This window comes from Daucus carota, chromosome 3 (genome assembly GCF_001625215.2).
Source record: "Daucus carota subsp. sativus chromosome 3, DH1 v3.0, whole genome shotgun sequence".
Classification (NCBI taxonomy): domain Eukaryota; kingdom Viridiplantae; phylum Streptophyta; class Magnoliopsida; order Apiales; family Apiaceae; genus Daucus; species Daucus carota.
In genome coordinates this window covers 10,743,815-10,761,167 of record NC_030383.2, presented here as the reverse complement: position 1 = coordinate 10,761,167, position 17,353 = coordinate 10,743,815, and the positions used below count along the sequence as shown (strand labels likewise).

Below are 17,353 nucleotides of genomic sequence, written 5' to 3'. Positions count from 1 at the left end.
GGGAAACTGTGTTTATGACATTCTGTCTGCCTTCACTACTGGTACTGCCGAATTTGATTCCGCTTGTTGCTCTGCTATTAACAACATGGCAGAAGAATGTGTTGCTAGTTTTCACAATCAAGAATTTGCTGATACCCTTAGCAACTACTGTTCCATCCATTGAAAGTGATACATTAGGTGTGAATTGTGTGATGGACTAAGCAAGGTAGCTTACTAGGGTTTAGTTACAGGTGCAAATAAATGAGATGATCCTAGTAAGTATGTAGTTCTAGTAGCAGCTAGTTGATTATGTTCTTCCCCGATTGATATTGTAAATCGTAGTTTCTTATCATTTCCGATCAAGAGAGAATAAATGTCTTTTCTTTAACAGGTGTCTAGTCTCTAATTACGTAGCGCCAGTACATTTCTTGTTCTGAGAAGTATATTTTGAACAGGCATGATCAAAATCAGTGAATACTACATAGCAAATAAGGTATGAAGACTTGCCCAAATATCATGATCATGATGAATTTGACTTGTCCAAACACAACTAGAAAGCAGTATAAACTTTGCACTTTGTGGAAGCTATGAAAATCAAAGACAGGCAGCGCATAAGATGAACTCAAAGTTGACAATGTAAATATAGGTCTTTAAAATCACATTTTATTAGCTTTATATTTGAGGTGGTAAGTCTATATAAGCTTTTCCAAACATATTGTGCATACATTGCATCATCGCAGTCTTATATGGATGTTTATAAATACCAATCAAAGCTTGTGTAGAATCAAGCGAGCACCATACTCGGGCTGAAGAGTAATTTTATTGACCGGTGCATGCTTATAGGATGGTGAAAGCTCAAAGGAGAACTTCCTTAATATCCTGGCCATGGCTAGTTTTGCTTCCACTAAAGCAAAGTTTTGTCCAATGCAGATCCTAGGCCCTGCACCAAATGGGAAAAAGGCCGCTGCCTGATTATTTGTTGCCTTTGAAACACCTTCTGAGAATCTTTCAGGGTTGAACTCCTTTGCATCAGCGCCCCAAATATCATGATCTTGATGAATTTGATTTATGGGCAAAACAATTTGCATTCCTGGCAGTAAGGTCATATCTGCCAATGTAATTTCCTCTTTTATCTGTCGAATTAGAGCAGCTACTGGTGGATATAATCTCAAAACCTCATACAGAATCATTGCCACCTGCAGCAAAAAAAAGAGAGCGGATTTAGTTATGCCACAGTCTTTTAAATGCTAATTCTACCATTCCACCTCGATTAGCACGAAAATAAAGCACTTACAGTTTTCAGATGATTAAGATGGCCTATATCCGCTTTGCCATCCTCGAATACTTGAAGCACTTCTTGTCTAGCTCGATCTTGCCAATCCGGGTACATACTTAACAAGACCAACGTCCAGACAAGCAAAACTGAGGTAGTGTCTTGGCCAGCAAAATAGAACACCTTGCATTCTTCCATTACATCTTCAATGCTCATTCCTACAGTTTTATTTCCCTGTCCGACTTCTTTAGAGTTTGCTTCCAACATTCTTCCCAATAAATCGTCAGAGCTATCCTCTCCTGCTTCCACGGCCTTCATCTTTTTTTCAATAACACCTCCTAGCAAAAGTCGCACTTCTCTGGCAATTTCCTTCATCCTCTTGTTCCTCTTAGTTGGTATGAACCTGAACACAATGATTTGTGATTTCTTTCATTTCCTTCGGGTACAACTTTCTATAGAACTTAGACAATCAAATTTTACCATATCATTTGATAAGTCTATAATAAGAATTTACCTGAATCCAGGCAAGTAAACTGGTTGCACAGCCTTAAATGCGTGGTCTGCTTGTTCCATTTGTAATTTAAATACCTTTTGTCCCTCTTGATAGCTACTACCAAATGCAGTACGTGAAATGACGTCACTTGTTAATGTTTGAAGAGAAGGCCAAACATCTATCTCGCATGAATTTCTCTCCTCCCCTATCATTTCCATCCATTTTGTTGTCATCTCATAGCAACACAAATCGAATGCTGGTAGCATACCCTGCAATAGCAATAATAGTCATACCAGGTAAACTAGAGAAAAGCCGCACAAACTTTATTCTTCTCTCAAATTCATACCATGAAATACATACTTCGCATTAGATTTTTATGATTTCGCAGCATGCACAATATTTGAGGCCACTTAAATCATTACCTTCAACTTTTCAGCGTGAAATGCAGGATTAAGAAGTCTTCTGTGTGTAGTCCACTCACTTCCGTCAATTGTTGGGAGGCCATGTATGAATAACTTAAACATCGGGTGTTCCTTTGTCTTTTGATATTTGAAATTCTTATTTAAAACTTCTTTTACCATTTCAGGGTTCATAATAACTACTCTTGGTGCTGGTCCAGCCCAGAAAAAGGTTCTTTTACCTGAAAAACATAGTAACCTCAAACACAGTCGAAAATCAAACAAAGAGATGAAAGAAGTAAAAGAGTTGCACAAATTTTGATTCTGAAATATCTGCAGACCACATCTGTCCTAGAATCTTAACAGAGCAGCACAGTGTAGCTCCTTCAAATACTAGATCATCTTGATTCTGAACCCTGTTATGTTAGAGGTAAAATATACCTATGGTAATAACTAATAACACTATAATACATAACTGCATCCCAAAGAAAATGCATACGGACAGTTCATCACTGATGAACCCAAGTTGCTGCATTTGGGCCGGTGTGTTTCGGCTTATTTTCGGATTAGGAGTTTGAGACTGACCCGATTTTTTAAAAAAACTCAGGATTTGACTCGGGTTATCACATAGTAACATCTGCAATTCAGACATTTATCTTTCGGTGCACAACAAACATAGTAACATCTACGATTCAGACACTTATCTTTCGGTGCACAATAACTAAACAAGGATTTGACCCTGGTTGTCACATAGTAAAATCTACAATCCAGACACCTATTTCGGTGCACAACTAAAGAAGTTGTAATCCATAGGAACTAGTTGTCAATAGCAATTCATTAAGAATTTACGTTTGACTCAATCAAAGACATTCAGATACAAGCATAAATTTGATTATTTGAATCCACAACTCAATTTATATCACATGAAATTGACCATTTAAAATTAGTTTTATGATTCCGAACACAAAATATATAAATTCAAATTCAATATTATTGAAACTACAAATTATCACACCCATAAGTCGATCTAAACTCAAAATCGAGCGTAAATTGCTGATAGCAAAAACATAAAGTAAAATTATCATCTAAACCGAATACAGAACAATGATAAAAACATAAATATTTGACGAGAAAAAGCTCATCGTGACTTAATAATCAAGTAGCTAGGTACGTACCATAGTTGCGAACGAGGTCGCAGAGAAAAGGGGTGGTGCGAGAAGGAACATCATCAGAGATGGGAACGGGGTTCGATCTTGTTGCCATTAACATAGACATGTTTTCCTTGCTATCTCCATACAGAAAGCGATACGAGTTGCCATGAAATCCTTGTTTTTTCAGGTGTTTTTCGAATTTTTTTGGCATGAACCAGACCCAGTTGAAAACTCTCCATGCTACTGTAGTAGCTGCAACCACTGCTATTGCTATTGCTATCTCTAAGAAGCTGGCCGCCATTTTTTTACTCAAAACTTTAGAAAATGAACAAAGTAATAAATAATTTGGTATTTTTCATATATTAATACTAGTATATGTCGGCCAAAATGTTATATAGTATATTATTATACACGTGCCAGATGGTTTAAGAGAGTATATTCAATTCAGATTTTTAAAGATATTTTTTCATTTATGAGGTTATGAGGATTCCGCTCCGATTTAAAATGTATCATTATGTTAAAAAATTGGGTAGTATTCAATCAGGATTTTAAAAGTATGCTCAGAAATCTGATGATATTCAATTGAAATTATTTAAAATCTATTAAAATGAGATGGTATTCTGATGGATTTTTTTTAGACTTTACAAAATCATAGATTTCATAATATCGTTCAATCTATTTTAAAATTTTTCAAATCCGACCAAAATTCGTGAGATTTAGAAGTATTGTACTTAAATATTAAAAAATCTACTTAGCAAAAAAAAATCACATCAAATTGGCAATATTTTTTCTAGAATCTAGAATCCATATAAAATCAAGATCAGATACAATCTATTAAACTTAGTAGATTATATAAAATCTATTAAATTCTATTTAAATAAACATTTCTATTTTTTAAAAAATATTGATAATGGATACGTTCTTCGATTTTTATTTATTATACATTAAAAGATGAGTGCTTTTTATGAGTTCCTTGGTAAAGTCATACGTTGTTCTATTTTTATTTTTTTTACGTGTTAGTTTTTCTGTTTTTCCTTTTTTAGATAAGCACGGTTATTGAAGACACCTCCAACGAGAGGCGGAAGAAGACATTACAACCAGAAACTCATCCAGAGCCTGCCCCACTAAAAGACTAAGGGGTGTTTGATAACTCTTAATAGCATCTTAATGATCATTTTACTTATTCGGTCAGAGAATTAATTTTTTAATAGATTATCAAACATACTTAATGAAACTAAAACATACTCTTATTCGTCTTATTCGGTAAGAGAGACTCTGAATAGGGTTTTTTCAATATATATCCTCTAACCCAACCCTTTATTTTCACTCTTCCTGTTCTCTGTGTTTATGCGGGTGCTGTTTCATGTGCACATCACTTTTTTTTAAAAGAGGAGTTGATTAATCTTGATATCTGGATTATAAAATTATAAAAATTTTAGCTGATTTTTATAATTTTGATAAATTTTTTATGATTTTGGATAAAAATTTTAACATCATAAATCATCCAAAATTATAAAAATTTATCCAAAATTATAATTTTTATAAAAATTTTATAAAAATAGATCATAAATCATCCAAAATTATAAAAATTATAGTTTTATCCAAAATTATAAAAATTATAAAAAATTTAACATCATAAATCATCCACAATTATAAATCTTTTTATAATTTTGGATGATTTATGATGTTAAATTTTTTATAATTTTGGATAAAAGTATAATTTTTATAATTTTGGATAAATTTTTATAATTTTGGATGATTTATGATGTATTTTGGAATTATAAGGGTAAAATGATAAATATATTGTCATTCAGATATTTTAACATGATTGTTATCAAACAATAATTTTTTTCAGTAAATTTTTCATTCAGATAAAATTTTCATTCAGTGTATTCAGCAAATTTAATGACTCAGCATTTTTTATTCAGATTTATCAAACAACCCCTAAAACAAAACATGTTGATGCATGTTGCTATCGCATAGAGGATACTTCTACTAATGTGTTCTTTTTATATTTTACACGGACCATGAAATATGCTTCTACTAACCTGTACAATATTAATAATATATTATTTTTTTAATTATAACCAACAAATATATTCAATACCATCGAAGTAAAATATGTTACAAATTTAACGAATTTTACATAATATCCTACCGCTTCAATTTGGTATAATCACTTTAATTCTAATACGACATACTAGCTACTAATTAGAAGTTAAAAGTCCCCTCTTATACCTTTGATATTATCCTACATATTTTTAAATATCACTTAATTCGTTGCTTTGGTGCGGTTGATAAGGCTTCCGCGTAGAAAACATTAACGAGTAAGTCTCGGTTTTCTTTTGTTGATCGGAATGCGGGTTACTGTAAGTGTTCTTAATTAGAGTCAGTTGATTGAGTTAATTTTTTTGTCAATTTTAATTTTTATTTTCAAATTTGGTAGGAGATGCGCCCGTAGTCATTGCACGCGATGGCTTCTCTGGAATATTTCCAGATTCTAGTTTGGACGCATACAAGTTGGTGTTACAAGCCGGTTCGCCAACTACGATATTGTGGTCTGATGTGCAACTAACAAGTGTTGGAGTCGGAATCTGTTTCCTAGAACTTACACTTGATAGTGGTTCCGACATTTCGCGCTTGTTCAACAAAATCAAGAAACCCTACCTCGTGAATGGTGCTAATAGAATAGGATGGTTTTAAGTAGATTTCATCCTTAATGACCTCAGAAAGAAATACATCCTGTAAATCAGGTTTTACTTATTGTTTAACTCCTACGATTGGTGCTTCAAGTGAGTTCACAAGATATTTATGAAATGATTAAAATAAATTTCTTGAATGATAACGTTCCTTTGAAATTGCAAACTGGACAGTAACCTAAGGAAATTTCTATCGGCCACCACAATTCAATCAAAGCCTATTTCGAGTTGTTACTGTTAGAGATTTGGATAGGAGTTAAAGCCATCGGTATTATGGTTAATTATTCAGGTGACCACTGTATGCTCGTCATTTTCTGATAAATTTATTCCTAATTTTACATTATAATTTGTTTCGATCAATCATCTACTGATCAAAACAAATAATTTGTGATCGCTTTGCAGAATGATGCTTTTTACATCCCGCACAATTTGAGCATGAGAAGCTTTGTAATTTCTGCCTCTCAAAGTGTTATTGTGAATTATATTTCATGAAGTATTTTTACACAATTTAAGCCAAGCCCAACAAAACTTATTTTCGGATTCAGAGGACAGAATGACACAGAGCCTTCAACAATCCAAACCTATGCTTCTCTCTTGAAGAATCTAGCGTTCATCAAAACATTTTCTTCTGGAATATTAGTGCCAAAGACTTACATGTGGCCTTTAGATAAGGTTCTATATCTTGAGCCTCATACCTCAGCTATCTTGGATGCTCATAAAGAGGGACTTGAAATTTATGCGTTTGATTTTTCAAATGATATACCTTTTGCTTATGATTACGACTATGATCCTGTAGCTGAGTATCCAAATTTCATTAAAATGACAAATTTTCTGTGGATGGCGTGCTTTCAGATTTCCTATAACTCCGTCAGACGCCATAGGTAACTTCTTATATTAATTTGTTTACATATTTATCTAGTCTACGAATACCTTAGCTTACTAGAATCTAGATTCTGGAGGGAACATGTTATTTTTTTCAAAATTCGTTACTTTTCTCCGTAGGACGTGGGGCACAAAGACATGTGTTATTTATCATCCGACTTGATGCAGACGTAGTACTTGTGAAAGTGATGATAGTACTTATGTTAAATAATTTTGATGCTACAAAGTGCTTCTCTTATATGGGCAAAACTCTCAATGAACGAGGTATGTTGTTAATACATGATGTTTTATTAACAGCCTCTTCTTTTCTAAAAACTATATATTGACCTGCCTTGCAAGTTGTATCAGGCGATGCTGACGTTCTTGATTTCCTGTTCAAATGACCAAGGATGGAACACCACTATGTCTATGCTCTATAAACCTCATAGGAAAAAACCACGGCTGCTCAAAGGTTCAGTAGCCTAGAAAAAATATATTTCTGAGCTAGATGGTAATGGAATAATCTCCTTCAGCCTCAAATGGAGTGATATACAAAATCTGAAGCGTAAATGAGCATTTGTTTTTTCATACTTAGGCAGTATGTTGGTGATATGAAATTCATTGAAAAACACACTTGGAACTTTTAGTATATATTTTGTTTATGGTTTTCTAACTTTATGTAATGAATCAGAATCTCTGGCACACTAATATATAGTTAATGTGCGAAGAACGTGCGATGAACGTGCGAAACACGTCTGAAACCTGTGTGAAATACGTGCGAAGCATGTGCGACTATATAATTGAAATTTTATTTCTCATAATTGTTATGTTCAGCAACTAACCTCTAAACATGGCTGAAGTCGGTGAAGATAAGCACGTCGAAACTTCGATGTACAAGCTGATTGTCCCGCAATGTAATGTTCTTTAAAGTGATATAATTGATATGTAATTGCCGATTATTAGATATATATATATATACATATATATATATATATATATATATATAGGGATAGGATCAAATAAAAATTTTCTTAAGTTACTAACTTACAAACTTTTTTTTTGAATTTTTTTTATTCTCCCATCGTATCAGTCATTAGTTATCGAAAATATACATGTTGAAAATTCTCGAAAACAAATCACAATTTTTAAAAATAACGCATAGATAAATCGTGCATTCAACACATTTGTAACTGGGGTTCAACATGGGGTGTAGAACATTAGTTATCATTATGTTGAATATATCAATAGAGATGCTTAAACTATAACTCTGGGGTTTGGGTAGGGTCTAGAAAGATAAATATTGGTTTTATAATACTTTTAACTTAGTTTTTACACAGAAAAATTAGTTTATGTACTTCTCTAACACAATTTTAATCGATGTTCAACAAAATTTCTTAAAAAATGTTGAACTCGAGTTATATATGTGTTGAACAATAAAAGTTTGTAAGTTTGTAAGTTTGTACCAGAACCCTCCCCTATATATATATATAGAGAGAGAGAGAGAGAGAGTCTTATTCTAATACAAACCATCTTAATCTACAAACTAAAAATTACAGCCAGCCCACACATATATCAGCCCAACCCACGCTATTACAACTGGCGCCCATCGTTCTAACATAATTCTGAAATATACACGAAGTATATATACAAACTCTTACATATTAACACAAACCCACTTTCTCTTCATTCTTCATCTTCTTCGATTTCAAGATGTAATTACAGCATGTTATTGGTGTTTTGAGCAAAATTTATCTGTTTTAAAGTATGATATTCTCGTTTACAGGTGTTTTGAAACACAACAAATGTGAGTTTCTGCTCTCGAGTTCACGGATATCACTAATTTATAAAGCGAATATCACTAATTTTAAAAGCGAACATCACTAATTTGCACAACATAAATCATCGATTTCTATAACTATATCAACAGCCACCCCACCTCCACCTCTTCCATCACCTTCATCTCGACCTCTGTCATCACCATCCCCACCTCGACTTCTACCACTACCACCTTCACCTCCGCGCGCTACCTCAGCCCCTACCTCTGCCATACCTCCACCTCGACCTCCACCTCCGACATCTCAACCCCACCCCTGCATCCTCTATGCCCTCGCCCTCTCCATGTCCACACCTACATCCCCACCACCGCCACCACCACCGCCACCACCACCAGAGTCAACAAATAAGAACGAATCTGGAAGTTTTCATTAAGTTCTGGAGACTATAATGAATATCACTAATTTCTACACCGAATATCACTAATTTCTAAAGTGAATATCACTAAAATGTACAGCAGTTGGTGATGGCGGAGATATGACGAGGATAGTGATGACGGGGAGAGAGTGTGAGAATTGGTAAAGAAGATGGTGAAATGAGGACGGTGAGGTGGGTGGTAGTGTTGGCTTGGGTGGGATAGCAGAGGTGGAAGGAGCGGAGAGATCTTGGGCAGATGTGGATGGGAGGTTATTATGCTGGGTTATAAGAGTAGGTGAGTGCCTTTAGTAATTAGAAGAGTTGCAATAGTGGTTTTTAGTTTTTATTTTAAGATTGGTTTGTATTTGATCATTAGCCTATATATATATATATATATATATATATATATATATATATATATATATATATATATATATATGGGACCTGTTCTACAACCATAGTTGGATATGTTTTATTATCCAACCAACCCATTTTTAACCCTCGAAATAGATAATCAACGGTCAGATTGAATGACTTCCACTATATAATATAGCGTATACGCTATATTATATAGAGTAAGTATCTTAATTTGTACTTAGGGTTTTTCGCCTACAACTAAAAAAAATCTGAACCTACGCTATATTATATAGAGTAAGTACAGATAGACCAACACTGCATCACATGTTCCCTCTGAGATATAATATAGCGTATTATCTTAGCTCTCTGCAGGTATAGTTTTAGATGTTCAATGTCTTGCCCATCTTAATTAATTTTAGATGTGCTATCACGTCCTAGTCTGCTACTTCTTATGGATTTCACACTCCACATTTACAGGACTCTATTAAACCTACTGAAGCTTCCGGAGTTGGAAGAAGTTTGAAGAAGATAATAAAAATTAAACTTTTATTTGTTAATATGAAAAAAAAAATATCTAAAACAAATATTCATAAATATAAATAAGATTAACTTAAAAATGAGTTCTGTCAAAAAATATCTTAAAAAATAAGAATTAAATGAATCAATTGATTTTAAATTATTTTAGAGATATTGTATTAAGTATTTACTAAATGTAATAAAATTTATTATTCAAAGCTATAATATTTTTTTTATTTTTCATAAGTTTTACATTATTATAAATTATGTGATTTCTATTTTTTGTGTTATAGTACGTACTTTTGTAATATTTAATTAGTTGAAGTGTTACATCATTATACAAATAAATCTAATAATAAATAAAAAGAACAACATATAAAATGGGAATTAAATTTTGTGTAAGATGAAAATATAATTAATTATCATCTTGCCATAAATAATTTGTGTGCATAATTTTATAATAATCTAAAATATACATTATTTTAAATAAAAAAATATTTTTATATATAGAAAATGCCTCCTATAAATATCCGTTTAGGGCGTCAAATATAGTTGAGTCGCTCTTTTTGTGTACTCATACATAGCCATCTATTTTGTTGAGTAGCAAATGAAAATAGAACACGTATACTTGATTTATCTTGTGAAAGAGTGAGGACAAAAGAGAATACAAACCAGCATTCGCACAGTTAGGGTCACACATGGTAACATCAAAATGCCACACAAAAACAGTGAGTCTATAATAGAGCGTATACGCTCTATTATATAGCGTAAATTACGCTATATAATATAGAGTAAGCACACATTTTTTAACTGTTGATTATTATTTTTAACGGTTAAAGATGGGTTGGTTGGATAAGCCACCATATCCAACTGTGGTTGTAGAACTTTTTCCTATATATATATATATATATAAGGCCAACGGATATTATATTTTTTATTCTACTTTTTATTGGATGTAATAATTGTAGAAATTAGAGTGTTGGAAGCTGAGAGGTCCTCACACAACTTACAAGTAACGGGTGGAAGCCCATTCGGATTAGCCCACGAGGTTTTTGAATTATGGTCCCGTAATAGAAGAAAGATGCTCCCAACATCCACGTTCCCTCCAATATTAGCGGAACCGTTTTCTCACTCCCGCATCGGGCGGGCACATCATAGGGAGTCGTTTCTAGCTCTTTAAATACACATGTAACATTACTTCATTATTCACTGATATACACACAAATCCTTGCAGTTTTCATTATTATTCAGCTAAACCGACTGGCTTATTCTCACTGAATCGAGGAATAATCCCTTGCGTTCTTCTTGCAAATCATATCGGGCTTTACATCTCCGGCAGAAAACTGATTGCAACATAGAGATAGGAACTATCTTTCTCAAGTTTTAGCATCATTTAATTAATTTGTCTTCAGTGACTATGGGTATTCATTGAATTTTTACGGTATTCATTGAATTTTTCCAATATTTTTTGGACGAGGTTCAGTTAAAAATTTTTAAAGTATTCTTATCATCGTTAAGTAATAAAATATTCCTTGCATTTTCATTTATGAAGTTTTAAAATTTGTTAAATTTATAGAACAAACATCAATATAACAATCGAGAAAATGTATCTTAATAACTTTGATTTATTAAACTGAGTCGAACTTTTAATTTTTTGGGTAACATGTACGTCAAATTTTAAAGTAAATAAAAAATAATTAAAGCTCGCATAAAATAATTGTATGTTATAGTGTTCAAGAAACTCTAGTCAACTAGCATTATAACCACAAGTTCGAATGCAAATTGAACACTTTTAGAATGCACTCAGTCCGAATATGTTAAGATGTAGTGTCAAACTGTTCTCTATTTTCATTATTATTTTGATTTTCTCAATTTCTAATGAAAGTCAATCACTGAAGATACATTTTTGAAAACTGTTTCTAGAACTAGGATTAAAGAAAAGATCAATTTTCAAAACTATTTTATCATATTCAAAATAAATATAATATCAAATCTACTAGAGCATCTCCAATAGTCTCCTAACCCACTCTTAAATCTATACTATACTATAAAAAGCCAACATAGGTATAATTTGTAGTCGTACAAAATTTTTGTTTGGTACTCTCCTCTAAAACTAAAAGTCTACAAGTAGATATCTATTAAACAATTTCATATACTAAAAACACTCCTTATGTATATTAATATCTTTTTAAATATAATTTGTAATTAGTTAAAAAAAAAGATGAAACTACTGTTAATAACATATATTAATATTAAAAATTACTTATAGATAAACGTATAACTAATTATAAATATACAATTTTGAATATCTTTTGTTTAAAATACATATAAATAATTAAAGACGCTACTTTTTAATTATCACGTGTTCTACTCGAAATTTAACACTTACGTATTCTATTTCATTACAAACACGAGCCATTATGAAGATATATGAAATATGAAAAATTTGATTTAAATTGAATAATAAATTGTCACATATTAATATAGAAAAATATTTATAGATAGATAATAAATTGTGAAAGCTAAATTTCCGTTGGAAGATATAACGAGTTGGTTAATATAATTTAACTAAAATCCAATTCATTAATACTAAAATACTAATAAAATGGTGTTAAGAATTAAATTATAATTAATAAATTACGAATCATATACCCGCCCGTGCTTTGCACGGGGTTAAAGGCAAGTATAATATAAATTATTAACTCTTAAGTGATTTAAAGTGGGTTCAACTCCAACAATACTACTTATGTTCACTCCTTATTTTGTTTTATATTAGGGGAAATAGATTTTTTTGTCACCGAACTTATTATGTTTTTAGAAACTTGCCACTCAACTAATTTTTTTTTCCTTTTAACCACTGATGTTAGGTTCAGAATTTTTTTTGCCACTAAAGTTAGGTTCGGATTTGATTATTACCATTATATTAATTCTTTGTAGTATTATTAAAATATAGTGATAACCTGTAATATTTTGATGATCTGATATATGTCTATCTTTATATATAGTACTTTTATGTACCCAAGAGGCCAAGATCGTTTATCTTCGGTGATAAGAGTTAAACACGCATTTTACGGTTTCTAAAAGTGTACTCTCATAAATTATTTTATTTTTTCTTCCGAATAAAAATTTAGTATTTAAATTTTTATACGCAAAAAGAAAATCTCATAAATCATCGAAAATTAAGTTTTCCTCTCTATTTATTTATCTTTATCTTGATAATTATAATAAGATAAAGTTATTAAAAATTATGAGGATAAATTTAAGAGAGATCTTAGGCTGAACTAGGTGATTGAAACTTTAATAGTGAAAGATGATGCATCGTATCACTCAATTAGACTTTATTTTATCATGGAGAGCATAAATTATTTGAAGTCATTGATTCCATACTGATGATTTAATGAATTTCTAGAATTCTAATTACGATTTTTCCTGATTTTAATATTATATCACCTCATTTTATGTTATTATTGCTATATACAAAGATATAAACATACACCATATTAGCAAAAAATTATATACTATCACTATGTATTAATGATGCTACAAAAAATTATCACAATGCTAATAATCATATCCGAACCTAAGTTAGTGACTAAAAACAAATCCAAACCTCACATCAGTGACTAAACGGAAAATTTTTTTAGTTGAGTGGCAAGTTTCTAAAAACATAATAAGTTCAGTGACAAAAAAATCTATTTTCCCTTTATATTATTAAAAGTAAGTTATGTGCATAAAAGTACAAAAGAAAGTGGATGGAGAGAGAATGTGTGGTTACAAATTTATTATAAAATATTAGTTAAAAGTGACTAGTAGCTCTTAAAAGTGAGGAGAGAGAGGAGAAATTTAGTAAACTTAAGAGCAACTAAGAGGCTATTGGAGCAAGAAAAAATATCATCCTCCTCAAATTTCAATTTAAGAACCACTATGAAGAGGCTATTGGAGATGCTCTTACGTCTTCACATCCGGACCCACTCAACGACAATACTCCCTCCGTCTCTAAATACTTTTCTTATTTGTACTTTTCACGTTTGCCAATATACACTTTCGATCGTTAATATCTTTCATTTAGTAGTAGCATTAAATATAAAAACTTCACTGTATTAAAGTACTTGTGAATACGAATCTAACAAGATCACTCATGACTATATTTAATTTTATAGATTAGATGTAAATTAGTAATTTGTCTCATGTTATGAACAGTACTGACATCACAAACAGGAAAAGAAAAAAGAAACGGAGGGAGTAGTTATTAGCCAAGTCGGCCAAATTATATTCATATCATGAGTCATCTCACAATTCACATATGCATATTGTACCACATTTTTTGGACCCCGTGCCTTTCTAGTTTCTACTTTCTTACACGTAAAATTGTGTTTCACGTACCCTTCAACTTAAATATAAAAGCAATTCCTCGCGGCCTGCTTAAAGATCACGTAAGATGGCTTTTCCAAACTTATAAACATAAAACAACAAATTTTAATGGTGTACTCAATTGATAATTTAAAGAATTATTTTATTTATAAAATTTGGGATATTCAATTCAGATTTAAAAAGTTTGTCAAAATATTAGGATAATCAATTAGACTTTTAAATAATGTTACAAAATTTGGTGATATTCAATCTAAATATTAAATTATGCTCAAAAATATTACAATATTCAATTGGAATCACTTCAGATTTATTAAGTCTGACAATATTCAAATATTAATGGATTTTTTTGGATTTTTAAAATGATAAATTTATGAGTTTGTTTAGTGTATTTTAAGATGAGTAATGCTACGTTTCTCAAATTCTGTTCTCAAAATCTTTTGTCACAAATGATTATGTAGACACATGAATAATTTTATTTGGGTGGTTTATGTGTATACACGAGTCCTGTTATTGTTAGTTTAAGTTGAATTAATTACATGTTGCCAATTACATTTGACGAAAAAGAATTTAGGAAAGCTTTTTTGGGTACTTAGCATTTTTCTTTTGAGTAATTCTACGTAACTCAAATTATATTCTCTTTTTTTTTTTCAAATGATGTGGAAGAGAGATGACTAATTTTAATTGGATGATTTATAATTATATTTCCAATTTTTTTCAAATGACGTGGAAGAGAGATAACTAATTTTAATTGGGTGATTTATGTGCATGCAAGGATTGATTTTTTTTAGTTTTTGTTTCAAATATGGTTTATCTGTTCTAATAAATTCTCGGGTGAGTAGGGGAACTAGGATCTCTAACGACAGAGAAGCTATCTAACCGTGCTCAGTTGAAGTGAAATTAATCATACATTACCAATTAAATTTAAGAAAACGAGACATTTGAGTTCACACAAAAATTCATAAAATTTTGAAATATGATGCAATTATGTGATTATCTAGAATTCACATAAATCAAAATTAGGTATAATCCAATAAAATCAATAAATTATATAAAATTTATTTAAATCTTAGAAAAATACATCTGTTAAACATTTTCTCTGTTACGAGTAGTAAGAGAACACAAAGTTTTGGATTTTGCTAAACATTTCACTTAGAAGTTTCGGCTGTAAATCAATAGGTGGTAAGTAATATTAAGAGTTTATTGCAAAACGCAACCCCCTACATTTCTGAAAAATCATTTTTAGGCATATATTTTATATAATCGCACTTTGCATTCTGTTGGTTCGTTTGGTGCGTCACTTTGCACCCTTTCCGTTAATTTTGGCTGTTAAGGTTAAAAGTTTCGGGGGTAGTTTGGGAAATTTAAAAAAATTAATTTTAACCAGATTTTATTTATTTTTTTTACTCTCTAAACGATATTTTTTGAAAAATCTTAAAGAATGAAAATTGTAGAGAACGAAAAAATCTTTTTAAAACAATAAAATTCAGAATTATTGAAAGCTTTTTTGTAATTGTTCAATAAATTACAAAATTTTAATATCTTGTAAAAAGTCGTAATAAATTCAATTAATTTTCGATTTCGATGATTTTTGATGATTTGGAAAACACTTTCAATTGCCTATAATTTTCAAATTTTATATGGAAGCTAGAATCAATTAAAACCTATTTTAATTGAATTTAAAACAAAAAAATGAGTTGTAAACATTATTTCGAAAATATTTTGAAACATAATATGTGGAAAAAACATGAACGAAAGTTATAGGCAATCGAAAGAATCTTCCGAATCATAAAAAATCATTAAAATATGAAATTGATTGAATTTATTACGAATTTTTACAAGATCTTTGAATTTTGTAATTTATTAAAAAATTACAAAAAAGATTTCAATAATTTTGAATTTATTGTTTTAAGAAGATTTTTTCGTTCTCTACAACTTTCGTTTTTTAAGATTTTTCAAAAAATAACGTTTAGAGGGTCAAAAAAATTAAATAAAATCTGGTTAAATTAACTTTTTTAAAATTTCCCAAACTACCTCGAGACTTTTAACCAAAATTAACGAAATGGGTGCAAAGTGACGCGTCAAACGAACCAACAGGCTGCAAAGTATAATTATATAAAGTATATGCTTAAAAGTGAATTTTGAGAAATCCAATGAGTTGCGTTTAGAATAAACTCTAATATTAATGGAGGATCTGATTAAAGTAGTTCTTCTTGTCATATTCAAACATTTCTTTATTTAACCAGCTAGTTATATATCTACTCGTTAATATTAAATTTTTTGAGAATAAGCTCATACTAGTATATGATATAACCAGCTAATTGCATATCTCTTTTGTCACTAAAAATTTCGAAAATTGCATGTATTTGAGATAAGCTCGTATACTTTTCCTCATATAGATGAAAAATTCTCTTGTAGAGCATCCTAAAATCTAGCCTAATTTCTAGATTTTAGAGCATCTCCAACCAGTACTAAACTCCCTCTCCAACCCATGTCTGTAACTAAAAAAACTTTTAGATAATCAGACTTGGTTCTCCATATTTACAATCCGCTATAGATCTGTAAGGTGATCCACGTCATCTCCCTCCATTTTCCATCTCCCCTCCCCCACACCTTCCCACCAGTTTCATACTTTTTTGGGTGAAAATCAATGATAGAATATTATTTTTAAATATAGCTATCAATTTTAGCTAACATGATTGGAATAAAACACATTTGTGGTTATCCATAACTTAGCAAACCTATATTTTATTATATTTTAGCTAATTTTTTTTGCTAATGTGGTTGGAGATGCTCTTGAGTTATTAGTAATATTCTGCATATTCTAATATTCAATTATAGCTCCATCGCTTTTACTAAATTTTGAAATAACAAATTATAAATATATAAACCTGTCATGTGTCAGGTGAGATTTTACTGAAAGATCTCTGCTGCTTATTATTTGATCGATAAATTTTTATTGATGGATATAATTGCAAACTATAACCAGTGTTATAGAAGTCGGGAATTGGATCAAATCGGCTGAGTTATCGATTCAAGATTAATCAGAAATCGGGGATTAATCGGAC

At 30.9% G+C, this 17,353-nt stretch overlaps 1 protein-coding gene and 1 pseudogene across 1 annotated transcript; one reads left to right on the top strand and one right to left on the bottom strand.

The window, feature by feature from the left end:
• Positions 1-746: 746 nt before the first annotated feature.
• On the bottom strand, positions 747-3,595 carry LOC108212212 (cytochrome P450 72A397). Its single transcript, XM_017383938.2, has 5 exons — positions 3,319-3,595; positions 2,168-2,385; positions 1,767-2,014; positions 1,274-1,655; positions 747-1,175 (listed from the first exon to the last, which is right to left on the bottom strand). The coding sequence occupies exons 1-5, from the start codon at positions 3,593-3,595 to the stop codon at positions 747-749; spliced, it is 1,554 nt and encodes a 517-aa protein (XP_017239427.2).
• Positions 3,596-4,245: 650 nt separating this feature from the next.
• LOC135151370 (glycerophosphodiester phosphodiesterase GDPDL3-like) lies at positions 4,246-9,062 on the top strand (annotated as a pseudogene).
• Positions 9,063-17,353: the final 8,291 nt, after the last annotated feature.